Below are 14,619 nucleotides of genomic sequence, written 5' to 3'. Positions count from 1 at the left end.
TGTGGCCAATGGAAGAGGGATGGTTTTGCTGTCTACCTACTTGCTGATACTCATTTGTCCATGATTTAAAATAGGGTCTGTTCTCAGGTCTTACAACCAAATGCAAATTAGGGAAACACAAGACCATACTCATTTAGGCAAAGGTTATTAAAGCAATTTATCCTTTGGCAATCTGAGAGTACAATTGCCATCACAAATAAACTCTGTGTCCTTCTCTAGGCCTATCACATAAACTTGCATGCCCACACAAATAAACAGATATGAGAGAGGTTTTCTCTCCCACACTGCAAACTTGTTAAGAAAAGGACAATTGGATATGTAAAAAAATCTCTTCTTTGAATTTTGTGCTCACCAGTCATTAAAGGGTTTCTTTTCAGAGCGGCACAAAAAAAAAAAAAGAAGAGCTGGTTGACCAAACATTTTTTTTTCTTACAAAGAAGTGTCAACCCTGAGCTTGTAATTAAGAAGTTAAAATCTGTGATTTATATATATATTTATATATATAAAAATAGATGATCATACTAAGACTAAAAAAGTGAAAGAAATCTTCATGTCAGTACTACATATTTATTGTTTTTGATTTTTTGTAGAAGAAATCCTTGTGATACTGAAAGTAAGCGGTATGAAAGACGTAGTTAAATGTGAAACACGGTATTGATCCAGTCGTTGTTGTTAGTCCATTAGAGAATTGCCACCTTGGTAGGAAAATGAACATAGTAGCAGAAAATTCTAATCAATGTCAGAATAGAGATAAAAAGAAAGAGATTATATCACAAGAGATTATTTTCTATCTCTTGAGGGGAGATTTGTCAAGAGAGTTGTTTAGCATCACCATCCTTGTCAATGGGAAGCTAAGTGGAATTCTGGGCCAATTATATAACATGGATAAATGCTAAAAGAAACTAGGTGAGTTTGTGCTACTACTTTTTTTTTTTTTTTTTTTTTTAACTGGGGATTAAGATTTAAATTCTAAACAACTGTAACACGATATTCTGAAGCTAGTGGAGTTACTAAAATACTAGAAGATAAGCTTATTTTTTCAGCTTCTTTACCTTCATACCAATTTGATGTGGTTGGCAGATGGAGTGCAAGACATTCACCATTGAGACATACTCTGTATTGGAAAAAAATCCATACTTCCTTACAATGGCAACGATCATACTGATGACCTAAATCATTGTATAGAAGTTCCTAGAGGAAACTTGGCTGCCAGTGAAGAATGGTTGCATTTTTTGTTCTTTTTTTTTTTTTTCTGTCTTTTTGTTTATTTTCTGTTGAAATGCAGCAGCCTTGGGTCAGGCCAGATTCATAAAGAAAACTTTTCCTGTTTTCTTTCTCCTTCCTTTTTTTTTCTTTTTTTTTTTTTGTTAAGAAAAACATACACTGTAAGATCCTTTTACTTTTGCAGCATAAAAGGAAATGAAGCTCAGAAAGTCTCCCGTAATAAAGATTTGAGAAAGAATTATCTCAAGAGTGGATATTGTCTTCAGAGATATCTGAAAAAAGCAGGAAGCAGTTCAATCTGGCACCTGGTACTCTTTGGGAAAACAAAAAGGGAAGCAGGTTGCAGTACTGCTCTCTTCTCATAGAAAACTGTAAGTATCTGTGGCGTGGTCCATTCTCCAAGAGTATAAGAAAAGAAGAAAGTTGGCTGTTTTTGTAGCTAAAACACAGTTTCTCCAGCCAGATTGAGGATTATCTCCACTGTCTCTGTAGTAGGAGGATGATGAAGATGATGAGCAATGTAGACAGTGATTGGCTAGGCTGGGTGGCTGAGGCCTCCACTTCCCTCCTGTCCGAGTCAACAAGTGGAGCTTCAGTTGTGATGAAATCAAACTCAGTGGGACAGATGTCATCTGTACAGCCACTTCCACTTCCTGAGCCACTGGTTTCATCACCTGGCATAAGAAAGGAGAATAACAGCATGAGGACCCCTATTAGAAGGTTGCTCTCTTCCTTCAATTCCTGTCCTTATGAAGGAACCATCACCACGTCTCCCAGAGACACATTTTGGAAACTGGACAGTGTTTATGCTGCCAACATTCATTTTATTCACTTTATAAAGCACGCAAATGAAAGACATGGTGATTTAGTTGTTCTGGAAAAAGGGTGGATTTCTGGTACTATGTAAATTACTATGTTTCTTGAGGCCTTTGTTTYGCTGACAAGCAAGAGATTCAAAAGAAACAAATATAACTGGAATACTATGAGATAGAAAAAGATGTTTTTTATGCTACTCAACAGCACAGAGCACAAAGACCAGGGAAAGTCTTTCTAATAAAACTGATAATTAAATTTATAAATTTATTTCAGACATTTCAGACTTTAAACCTSGTTAATTGCAGCTTACTTGTGTCCTGGAAGTTGACATCATTCCCATTATATGCGTTCTTCAGTTTGTTAGTCATGACACGTAAAGCCATGATCTGTTGTCGAATGAAAGTATCTGGCCTTGTGATGTCCACGTCTACTTCTGGATTGTTGATCTGGTTAGTCAAACCATCATTCATAATCTCAGGCAAGTATCTAGATAGCAGAATGAATGATTAGTTGAAAATACAGTGCATTTCAGAAAAAGCATCTGTACTGTAAATGCTGTGCTAAGCAAATTGACAGCAATAACAATTACCTACTTTCTAAACAGCTCCAGGGAAGACATTTTTAAAATATGTTCTTAATTTTGCAGATTCTAATGGCTCTTTTTAGTAGCCTGGCTGTAGGGTAACCAGAAAGAATATAAACTACTCAACCTCCTTACTCTCCATATTCTACCCAGCAAGTGCACTGATTCTGAAACCCAAGGAGGGTTATATTAGCTAACAGTAAGTCTCTGCGTGTTCAGATCCTCTGCTGATACAATTGATTGTACACTAAATTATTAAGGCGATAATTTTTCTTCTGTTTTTACCTTTTTGTATTTAGAAATTATGCACTCTACTACATGTTGGTTTTGAGAAGACATTATGGCTCTCCCCTTTCTTAAAGGGGGAGATTATAATCATTTTTTTCTCCAGTTCTTGTTTGCATCTTTTTTTTTTGACTGCTGTAAAAAATATCTCCAATTTGACTGACATCCCAGCCTRTAAACAGGGTCATGAGTTTACAAAACCCCAGCATTACCTTTTATTTGTTGCTTATTCCTTATTTGTSCTCATTCCTAAATACAAGGGGGCTTGTATTTATGGCATTATATTTATTGTATTTATGGCATTCAATACAAGCTTGTGTCTCATATAGGCAGTGTGCATCACATATTTAAGATATGAGTTTTCTTATCCACTTACACATCTGAAATTCTTATTCAGGTTTTTAATTTATTATTTCTTGATTACTGCAGCACTCTTCTGTGACCTTGACAAATGCAGCCTTATGCTGCTTACAGCCATCCAGCGTGATTTGCAGATATAACTCTACTACAAAAATCAGCCCATGTCTCTGATCAACCAATGGTGACAGTCTTCATCTTTTGTTAAATATTCACGCTTTGCCCCAGATGCTGCCTGTGCTCAGAGAAATCTCCTGATAAGCATCTGCATAGGTACCTCTTTTCCTGTTTTGAATCTCTTTCGATTATCAAAATTATCTATGCTTTCTATAGCTGCGAGGCTGATGAAGTGTTAATATTATTTCTCTGTGCTGGTGTGGTAACCTGGAGAAAACACTAAATCCTTGTACACTCTTGCCTGTCTTCATTCATCTGCTTTCTTTATCTCATTTATATTGCAAGGGATTTGGGGCTATCCTATGCTCATGTTCATTATCAGGGTGTGATTAATTTGGTAATTAGTTTACAAGCGAGGCTACCCTACTTATGTCTGTGGGACTTCTCATGTGGGTAAATGCTCTGCAAGTGATGATAGCACCATCTAGCCAAATAATYGCAAACTTCCACAATATCTCGTGCCAAATATAGTTTTATAAGTAGTAAACTTCTCTCACTGGTGCCAACCCAAACCTCTGTCAACATTCAGATTTGGCTCTGGTGCCAGTGTGTTGTTGCTATTGGTCTGGAAGTAAATATATTCCTTAAAAATAAGTATGAAAGTAAGAGAGAAGAAAGCCTTTCTTTTTCTGATGAAACCAAGGTTAAGGGAAAATAAGTTTTATATTGCTCCTGGAGGTTCACAAGATGATGAGTGCTTTGCTGAGCCAGGGAAGGGTTTAGTCACATCGTAATAGTACTTGCTTTGCAAGATGAGACTCATTTGTCATCAGTGGCCTTTGGAAGCTTACAAGAGAATAGTCTCATAGGAGTGGGAACATCTAAGAATGAAACAAGGCTGCCAAAAATACCTGGCCTCAAATTGCATTTCCTGATGTTCTGCTAGCAGCAGAAGAAGCAATAACAATGCTGTGGGGATCCCATCCAGACTCCTGTGGTACACTCTTAACTAAGGTGAGGATACAGAGCTACCTCCCACAGCACTGAGAACTGCAGTACCCAGCGTTATGAATTACCGCAGATAGAAGTTGGAAATAATTCTGCAGAGCTGCCTGGAGGCAGAAGGATGGAGACCTTGGCACACAGGGAAGCTCAGGGCTACRAAGGAATGGTGCCTCCATCTGTCAGAGGTCTCTACAAATGAAATGGCTACTCTAGATAAATTGCTCAGCTTGGAAGTAAATCACTGATTTCAATGTACGGTTGATTAAAAAAAAAAAGAAAGGATGTAAGTATTGCCCTACCGACTCAGAAGGGGTGTCCATCTTGCCCAGTATCTTGTCCACGGCAATGGCCAAASCTATTGGTAGCTGAAAGTTATCTGAAATCTCTGACTATCCGTGTGGACTGCTTTCCTTCTCTCTCTGGGAAGCGACAGTGGCTCTTTATTGCAAATGATCTATGAGAAGCTATCGCTGCTTCTGAACTGCAATACACAGGCTTTCTTTGACCGATTTATGTTGGATTTCATATTTTTTTCATATTGCCAATAATAAAAGAATGTACTGACTCAGTGAGCTTTTAATATGGAGAGAATATGAGTTATTTTGGGCACTTAATGCAGTTAGGGAGTATTACGGTATGTGCTTTGTATGAAGGCTCAAATTCTTTGCTGTGATCAGTGTGGGTCTGATGTCCATATGGAGATGATTTAACTTTAAATGGGATAGTCCACTGAATTGTAGATATTCAGTCAGCGGTCATTCCCTCCCTTCAGGATGTGGTGATACTCACACCACTCCTAGCATGGAAGGCCATTCCATTTTAGCTTGTTTTGATATAACTGTTTTTAAATTAAAAAGTTCAATAAATAATACAAAAGGAGAGATTTTGCAACATTTAGGCAATTTATACAGAGTGTTGAGAAGACATAATCAGCAACTTTGTTACAATAAATCTGCAAGAGAAAATTTTCTTCCAAATAGAGGAGATATAAGGTGTGGTGAAATGATTGGTTACAGCAAAAATAGGATTTGACTGTTCCATGCATAATTATCAAACCAGACATCTAAGGCTGGGGTTTACCACTTATATCTGTTTTTAGATTAGAGGATGTTAACATAATTCTACAGGAAGATCACACTTATCAGTTCATCAAGCTTCAAGCAAATTCCTCATGTTGCAGGCATTTTAACATCAGATTAGTGACTTAAAAAACTTTTTAGATTAGGCAGATGTACCAGTGTGATCCACTATGAGTATTTAGGAGCTAATTTAGATGCATCTTTATTTCAGGAGTTTAGGAAGCCCCCAGGTGAACTCTCCAAATGACAAGGAGAGCAATTCACTTTGCAGAAGAATGTCCCAGTGCACTTCATCTAGGTGTATAAGGTGACCAAACAGGATCAAATAACACATTATCTTATGAACATCTAAGTGTTAAGCACATAACTGAGCACCTTGGCATTTACAACTGCTGACTGAAGGATTCAAAGAGCTGTGGTGGGATTCAGCTTCAGGTTTTTGTTGATGCGAAAGCCTGTGTGTCTAAATACACGTGACTGCTGACTCCTGCTCTTGTGTGTGAAGATCTTGTCAATACTAGTCCATGGCAAATCTTGTCAGTGGAGGATATATGGCTGTTTGACTAACAGCTTTTGGCTGGATGATTAGTTTATTAGTTCCATCTACTGGGATTTAGTTACACAAACATAAGCATCTGGTGCTACTTGAGATGCTTTCAGTTCATCCTAGACTCTAGCTACCAGCCCAGAAAAGTGTGAATCCCCCACAGGTCCTGCTTTCTGTGATCCTGTGCTTGCACACAAGCTGAGTGCAAATGTCTTGGATGCCTAGGGCATCTGAAGCAATATTAGATGCAATCATTCTTTAGACAGCTGGACTGAGTCTTGTGTTCCTCTGTAGTCACAGTGGGATATGCTGCTTGGAGTCCTGCTGCCACTCTGGTAGAGTTKGATCATCTGTGGGTCTGGGGAAATATCTGCCAGCTCCATGAAGGTGTCTTGTGTATTTACAGCATTTCTGATAGTAGTAGGTGTATGTGCCTGGGCATTGAAATCATTGACTAAGCTGACTGGATACTGGGGCTCTGCTCAGGCACCTTAACAGCGGTGAATTTGGAGATGTTTTAGCAGGTTTTGTCCAATCTCTGGTCCAGAAAGWAGGCAGTGTCCTCTATCATATCCGTCACAGATATCCCAGGGAATCTCAAGTGACATGACTGTCTCWTCGTCTACTAGCTCCTGAATTCCTGAATTTATGTGTCTAAACTCAAAGCTGAATTCTTCCCTCATTACCGAGCTAGTTCACCTCCTTCCTCAGGAGAAGAAAAAGAAAAAGCAGAAAAGCTTATATTGAATAAAAATATCTTTGAATTGTTTTCCTTCCTTCAAAGGACTGCTATAGATAAAGGAGCACGCAGCTCAAGATGCTTCTTGAGCAACAACCTCTGCGCAGCAACTGAGCCCATGTTCTGACAAAAGCATTTTGATGTGTGCCGGGGTAGAGTTAAGGCAYGCACAACTGGATGCCATGTCTTGGGACTGCTTTCTGATGGCAGATTTGTTGCTGGCTGGGCAAAGTAGTTGAACACAGCTGCTTCTGCCACAGCTTTGCAAGCAGAGGCACCCCCGTGAATTTTAAGCTTTGCTACTGCTGTTTCTGCTCTCGTTAGTGAGCTCTCTGTATGCCTGGACTGTATGTCCATTATAATGGAAAAAAAGAGCAGTCCTCTCCTGAATCATGTCTGTATTTTACACCCACACAGTTAAAAAAAAAACAAAAACAAAAAGCTGTCTTAACCCTCTGAGCATAGAGAAGCTGGACATCATTGTTTTCTTTGTTTTCTCCTGTTTGCTCCTTGCTCTGCTRTGTCAGGAGTTTAGTGTAATTTACATTATTTTCTAAAATATTTCTACATTTCTAAAATATTTCCTCTTCACCTTTTCACAGTTCTTCCTTGCCCTAGAAGACATAACAAAAATGTCTTCCTTTTGGCACATCAGAGCCTCTCAAATCTTCTCCTTTTTTATTTTTTTTTAAATACCCAGCTAATATTCTAAGATATCTGCTTCCTTTTCAAGTCTAAAAATTACTGATGAATCTTTCAGGTCACCTGTATAAAAGCTATTGCTTTTCTCTTAGAATTATAAAAAAAGCATTTTTATTTGTTTATTTATTTATTTATTTTTAATGTCATTTGACATAAAGAGCGGCATTCTCCTTATTTTTCCAATGGAGTAGCAGCTGCATACAGCATGACTGGAACATCCCAACTAGGCAATAAAGGAGTTCATCCAGGTGTCCAGGATCAAGGGCAGTACAGTATTATATATAACACATTTTTCTTTGGGCTGGGCTGGGAGTAAGAAGTTATATCTGGCCTGAAAAGATAAGTGCACTGGAAAATTGGCTTGCTTGGCTAAATTGCTCACCACATCTGCTTTGTTTTGCTCAGGAGCTAATCCCCGTAGGATGTTGTCAGTATATATTTTTTTAATATATTTTTGCTTTGTGTTGGAGCAAAGCTTGAGGAGACAAAAGGAGAGGGAGGGAATGGATCATCTGACAACTCATTGGAAGGAAGAAACTAAAAAAATAGAATATAGCCGTCAATTATGAGCAGACAGATTTCACACTTGCTGAATCACAGAATCAGAGAAAGGTTGAGGCTGGAAGGGATCTCTAGAGATCATGAAATTCAACCCCCTGATCAGGTAGGAACATKTAGAGCACTTACATAGCTCTACATAGCTTATATAGCTCTACATTTCCTTTGCCATGCCCTTTCCAGCCCCGTACCCCATGGTGTTTTAGTCTTTCTCTCACTCTTAAGCCTAAAACTAACCCTGTCCTGAACAATAACGGTAGACCTAATCCTAAAGTGAACCCTAAGCTTGAGGTCTCCAGGTCTAGAAATTGTCGATGGTGAATATTGTTCTACCACCAAGCTGGATATAGTGTTACTTTTCCTTTGCCATGTCCTTTCTAGCTTCACTCCCCATGGGGCTCTAGGATTTCTTTCTCTCTTAACTCTAACCCTGTCTTCAACCCTATTAAGCCTGATGTCTCCAGTCCTAGTGTTTGCTTAACAACAAATATGGTTGTAGAACCAACCTGCACATAGCGCTGCATTTCCTTTGGCATGCCCCACTTCCTATAGGGCTCTAGACTTTCTCTCTTTCTTAACCCTAGTGCTAAACCTAATATTAACCCCAAGCCTGAAGTCACAAGGCCTAGAGTTCTGCCACTATGGTTCTAGCACCAGTCTGGATATAGTGCTACATTTCCTTTGGCATGCGCTTTCTAGCTCAGCACTCCATGGGGCTCTAGGATTTCTCTTTCTCTTAACCCTAAGATTATTCCTAAACATAGTCCTAATCTTGAGGTCACCAGGCCTAGATCAACAGCTAGGTCAACAGAAAATATTTCCTTTGCATCAGTTTGAATATAGTGCTACATTTGCTTTGACATGCACTTTCTACCTACACTCCCTCTGGGCCCAAGTCTGAGGTCACCAGTCCTGGTGCTTTCTGAACAGCAAATATGGTACCAGCAGCAGTTTCCATATATTGCTGCATTTCATGTGGCATGCAAGTTCATTTAATGTCAGGAAGGAAGATAATTTCAGAGTTGCTGTTGCTGTCCTGTGTTTTGTGAAACATCTTGTAGTTCTCTACTTGATACTGAAAATTATATTATTCCTCTTTTGCTTTATTCCTTGTTTTTGACTATGTTTTCTTTTTATAATTCCAACTACTACAGTTCCACATAATTATAATCAATATATATTTATTAGAATTTATTTATCATATTTTATATATATATCCGCATATATATACATATATATAAAATACCATTATTATACCAAGAGGAGTGGTAAGTTCCTCACTGAACCGAAGAAAACTACACACTCTTCCTTATATTATAGTGGTTCAGAGCTAAGTCATTTTAATAAATTTATATTACTGGTGGCTAGGACATGATTGCCACTTCTTAGATCGGATTGTTGAAACTAGTTGCCTGAGTCAATTGAAATAAATTACGAAAATTCTTCCAGGCATCAGAATGGTTATAGATTCTGTTATAGTTTTCCATGCTGTAACAGTCACTTTGTTTATTCATGGCCTAATGCCATGGACTTGACATAACTAGAGAGCCTGAATTCTTTAATTCTTTGGAAAATTCCTTAATTTCTGAAAAATATCTATGTGACCCTGTTTGAGCAGAAACATTGGACTAGATGATCTCTAGAGGTCCCTTCCAGCCCAACTCCCATCATTCTATGATTCTATGATTCTGTGATTCTGTGATTCTGTGAATTAAGAGGAAGTCACCTGTTGCTAAGAATTAGCTGGATAGAGGAAAATAAATGCATTTTTAAGGATTGGTATTAATTAAAGATTGGTTTTAGGTTCTAAATATCTTAAAAGCTGTCTCTGTGTGTCTTGCAGCAGACATTCAYGCTTTGAACGTAAAATTATGTTCACATGCTTTTACAAATAAATACAGATATGATGGGGAAGTCTTGCTGAGCAACTTTCTGAAAGGTACTTTATCTGAAGTAGCTATTATTATTATATATTTTTATGACAGATTTTCAAAAGAGATTGAACCATCTAATAACTGTTTTTCAATCTCCACACCACATAGTTTCTACCTGAGATGACCTGATTTAAAACCTTTTCTATCCAGGATCAGGAACATGCCAAGTGTCTCCTCTGGAATGCCAAGAGGATCACTGTGTTACCTCATGAGTATCTGCTAATTGGAGACATTTATTTAGTCTCCTGTCAGTCCTGGTAAACTAATCACGGAAGCAGAGTGATACTTAGAGATTGCACCAACAAGTGTCCTTGGTGTAACATTTTTTTCCAGAAAGCTAACTTTTAATTTTTGTGATTACAGCTTTGTAACTCTTTGTTGCCCCCTTGTAAAAGCACTGTTAAAATTGATATGCAAAATGAAATACAAGGCATAGAGTGCATCCAGCAATTTAAATGGACTAATTCTCCTGAGTGGTAGCACTTTCCCCAAAATGGGCAACACACTCTCTTCTTATCTGCAGTATTAAAGAATAGAAAAAACACAAGATGGTGCAGCTGCCTTTTTTTTTTCTTCTATTCTGGACTTTTGTCGTCTTCTTTAGAATGCAAAATGCAACTTTTCATATATCACTGAATAATCTGGGTGCTTATGATGGGTGACATAGTGAACATAAATAGGCATATGCCTCGTGGCCAGGTTCTGCCTTCCTTTTATTGCTAGCTAGTGTTTGATATCACACGCTTATACATATGGGTAAGGGAAGATTTATGCTTTTTCTTTATGCTGTAGTAAAGAGAAACATTCCTATTCACCACTTAAGAGGTTGTTTTGCATATACTGTTAATTACATTCTCAGTGATTCCTGGAGTAAAAATTTTAGCTTTGTTCTGCATATATTGCATAGCATGGCTATGGTTTCTCTGATACATTACTAGTGTCTCTACCTGAAGCATTTGTTAAATTATACTATGATTCTATATTTCCTTTGTGAATGTAGATGAAACAGAAACTACATAGAGTATCACTGAATGAACGTGAATGACTTCCATGTGATATTGTAAAGTCGTGGTTCCACATCCAGTGAAATGTCTTAAATATGTTAAATTAATCAAGGGCATTATCATTAGAGGATTAATTTCAGAAGACATCATCAAAATAATCAGACTTCTCATACTACATATATGCAAAAGGAAGATGAAAACCTGCATGCTTAAAATGCACCTATGTAACCACGAGCAATTTTAGTGCCCGTGCCAAGCTCGTAAGTACAGTAAGCAAAAGAAAGCTGAAAAGTATTACCCAGGCATGGTACAAATGCTATCATTGGTCACAGAAACCAAGTGGGATTTCAGCAGGTCTGTTTGACTGTTCTTTTGTCCAAAGAGCAGCATGTATCTCTTATTAGTGCATGCATCCTGACGTGACACAGGGAAACCAGCTGTGAGGCCTGGCAACTCCATTTAGCCACAGTGGCACTCCTGTTCAGGGTCATAACTCACAACGCCTACCTACAAGAACAGATAGTATAGAGGAAGCTGAAAATACCTCTTTATTTCTCTCTTCACCCTATTCCTTTGTGATGAGCGCTGTAATAGTTTGACATTACCATTAGTTGTCTTCCTCTACATCCCCAGGGGCTTTCTCTGGAGCTAGGACTTGGGAACTGAGCAGTGACCTGTAGGAGTACCTGTGATTTTGGTCAGATTTATTCATGTGCTTCTCAAAGTGGGTTCAATGGAAGTGGCAATCCAGAGAGTCCTTTGGTCTGGACTATAAAATGAATTCTTTTGAGTGCTGTGCAGTGAGGCATTGAGAAAGGATTTACACTCATTACACATCTCCACATAAAGCAGAGGAAAATCCCCATAAATTTTCTCTATCAAACTGATCGGGTGGTGGGGATCAATGCCATCTGTCCGTCCATTTGTCCATCTATTCATCCATTCAAAAAAAAGATATTTAAAAGTTTTGAGATTTTTTTCCTATATTCTTTCTTTTCCATGGAGTTTGCAGATTTTATCTGCTTGTCTCTTTTCTTCCCCCTCCCTCTTTTTTTTTTTTTATTTTATTTTTTTATTTATTACTCTGTTTATTTTATCAGGCAACAGAGAAATAAAGATTCTAGGCACTGAGTGATGGAAAGAATCACTGTGGTCAAGAACCAGAGCTCACTGAACAATGAAATCCACAACTCCCGAGTGCCCCAAAGCACAAGCTACTGCTGCAGACCTGGAGTCTAACTGCGCTAACCATGGTCCTCGAGCCAATTCCTCCATTCCCTTAGCAGTGACACGGAAGATCTTTTCCTCCATGAGCTGATGAATCCATATTTGTCCTCTTGAGACGCTTGCTCCTCTGCCAGCACTGGCCCTCTCACAACTATAGCCAAACAAACTTCAAATTCAAAACTCAGGAAAATTGACACAAAGAAGGGCGGAGGACCACAGATTGTCTGGTGAAGGAACATGTGGCCTATACAAGATGGATAGAAGGGTTGTGTTTATTATGTATTGGTTATTTTTCAGCAAATAGCTCTACGTTTTTCTAGCCAATAGTAAATAGAGCTGAAATTCCCATTTCCTTTTCATCCCGGTATGATATCCCAAGACTGCAATTGCCTCGCAATCTGTCAGTCCCAACACAGGGATGCTAAATGGAGCTAAAGAGCTTTTCAAATCTCAGTATAAATTATCCTTTTGGAGTTGGACCAATGAAAATCTTCTGTGCTCACATGCTGACATGCTGTGAGCATTTATGGTGACTCACCCTCCAGCTTTAATGGCACCTTGACAATAAGTAATCTCAGCTACAAGCTGCTTGAGGACTATTACTTGCTCTCCCTATTTCCATTTCACTCTTAGCAACAGTTTTGTAAAACATCCTCTGTTTCACTATTGCCTGAGGCCTGATGGGGCTTTGGACTGAGTRCAGTAGAGAGGGCTGTGCCTCACCTCGCCTTGGTGTGGCCATTCCAGCAGTCCTCCTCATTTGACGAACCAGCTGTCACGCGCTCATCTTTGCAGATTGTGTACGGTAACGTTGACCAGAACTTTTTAGAGAGCTTTAGTTTTTCTTTAATGTCTGTTACCTGATTAAGAGATAATGAGAGGGGAAAAAAAGGTTAAAGACATCAGCTACATTAACTATCCTTTTGGATACTAGATTGTTTAATTCCATAGTAAATGATGGTGAAGGTTAAAGGGACTGGAGGTGCCAAAGCTTAAATTCCTGTAATTACAAGCAAGGCACAGTGCATTTGGCTGCAGAGACTGCGAATACTCAAAATCACTTTCAGTGCACTGTTCAACAGGCAAGACATTAATAAAAAGAGTGTATTACATCTTGTTCTTTCTATTCTCCATTTGTCTGAGTTTTTCTAAATATATATCTTTCAAAGAATTAATATGCCTGTTAGTCTGCCTAATGTTAACTCAGTTAAACAGCATTCATCAGATAAAATGTCTCACCCACAAACTCAGTTATGTCTTAGATAAATATTATATTTAGATATACATGTGCAGTGCCAAAATGATGTTGAACTGATTTCATATACGTGGTCTGAAAAAGTTGCAATACATTTGGAATTCAGGAACCGTGAGAAGCCTGGGTATATACAAGCATACAGAGACTATATTCATCTTTGCTCTTAGATGTAGATAAATACCTGTTGTTAGATACAGACTTCACTTTCAAGAAATGGTGATCCAGAATAGAAACAATTCCTTTAAGTTATGTACTCTTTATTGAAAAATAAATTAATCTGAGATGTATTAGGCAGCAAACAGGAGCAAACTGAATTTGCAGCACCAGTTAAATAAATGCTCTGCCTAAAATAATACCAGTTTTTGTTTTGCATTTGTTTTATTATAGTGGAAAAATCTACAAGAATAGATAGAAAACACAACAAAGCATAGACTACAAAGGATGAATGTTACCACGGTTGTTCTTATGGAAACAGATGCATTTCACATTAAGTTGTAACAGAATTTAGGGGAACTCACTGAATAGCTTTCAAAGGAAATCACTGAGCTTTATTCTTTAAAAAACAAGAAATAAAAGCTCTCCATTGTTCCATTCAGTTTTAAGATGGGCTTTTAGGTTGTTGAGGTACAATATTGTGCTTGGCTATTTATCTCTTTTATCTTTTGTTCTGAAGACATGATAGCTCTCAGAGTAAATGGTCCACACTGCTTTGCAGTGCTTAAACTCTGTGGAATGTCACTTTATATGCCAGGAGAGGAAAACATCCAAGGATGCTATTTCAAGAAGCACAATGCGCATTTTCATCTCCGAAAAATAAGTTGGATAGCTTTTCACTGCATGAACTGTTGACAGTGTTTCTTGCTGCGATAGAAATCTTATAAATCTCCTCCACATCCCTTGCCAAGCCTCAGTTGCTTGGTTTTCATATCACAGATACTAGCAGCATTTGCAAGCCTTTAAAGTTTCAATACGAGCAACCTGTCAAGCCAAAAATTAAATCCCTATTTACAGATGCTAGGCAAGCCTTGAGCAGCAATGGACATGGTACTAGGATATCTGCCTTTTCTGGTTTCTTTGGTCCATGGGAACAGGGTCTCTGGGCAGAAGGCAGACAAGAGACTCTCCTATTTCCCCCTCCAGTTTAGCATAAGAGAAAAAGCTGAGGGTCACTAGTGATGCAGCTAATT

General features: G+C 38.3%; 1 protein-coding gene across 1 annotated transcript; it reads right to left on the bottom strand.

The window, feature by feature from the left end:
• Positions 1 to 1,586: 1,586 nt before the first annotated feature.
• On the bottom strand, positions 1,587 to 13,037 carry GPC6 (glypican 6; the record flags this gene model as incomplete). Its single annotated transcript, XM_026040474.1, has 3 exons — positions 1,587 to 1,898; positions 2,351 to 2,526; positions 12,901 to 13,037. Coding segments are annotated over 3 exons (516 nt in total), but the record flags the coding sequence as incomplete, so codon positions are not given.
• Positions 13,038 to 14,619: the final 1,582 nt, after the last annotated feature.

This window comes from Nothoprocta perdicaria, unplaced genomic scaffold, assembly GCF_003342845.1.
Source record: "Nothoprocta perdicaria isolate Ctin4 unplaced genomic scaffold, notPer1 scaffold_259, whole genome shotgun sequence".
In the NCBI taxonomy this organism is placed as follows: Eukaryota; Metazoa; Chordata; class Aves; order Tinamiformes; family Tinamidae; genus Nothoprocta; species Nothoprocta perdicaria.
Note: the sequence above shows the minus strand (reverse complement) of the source record. Positions and strands in the feature narration are given on the sequence as shown.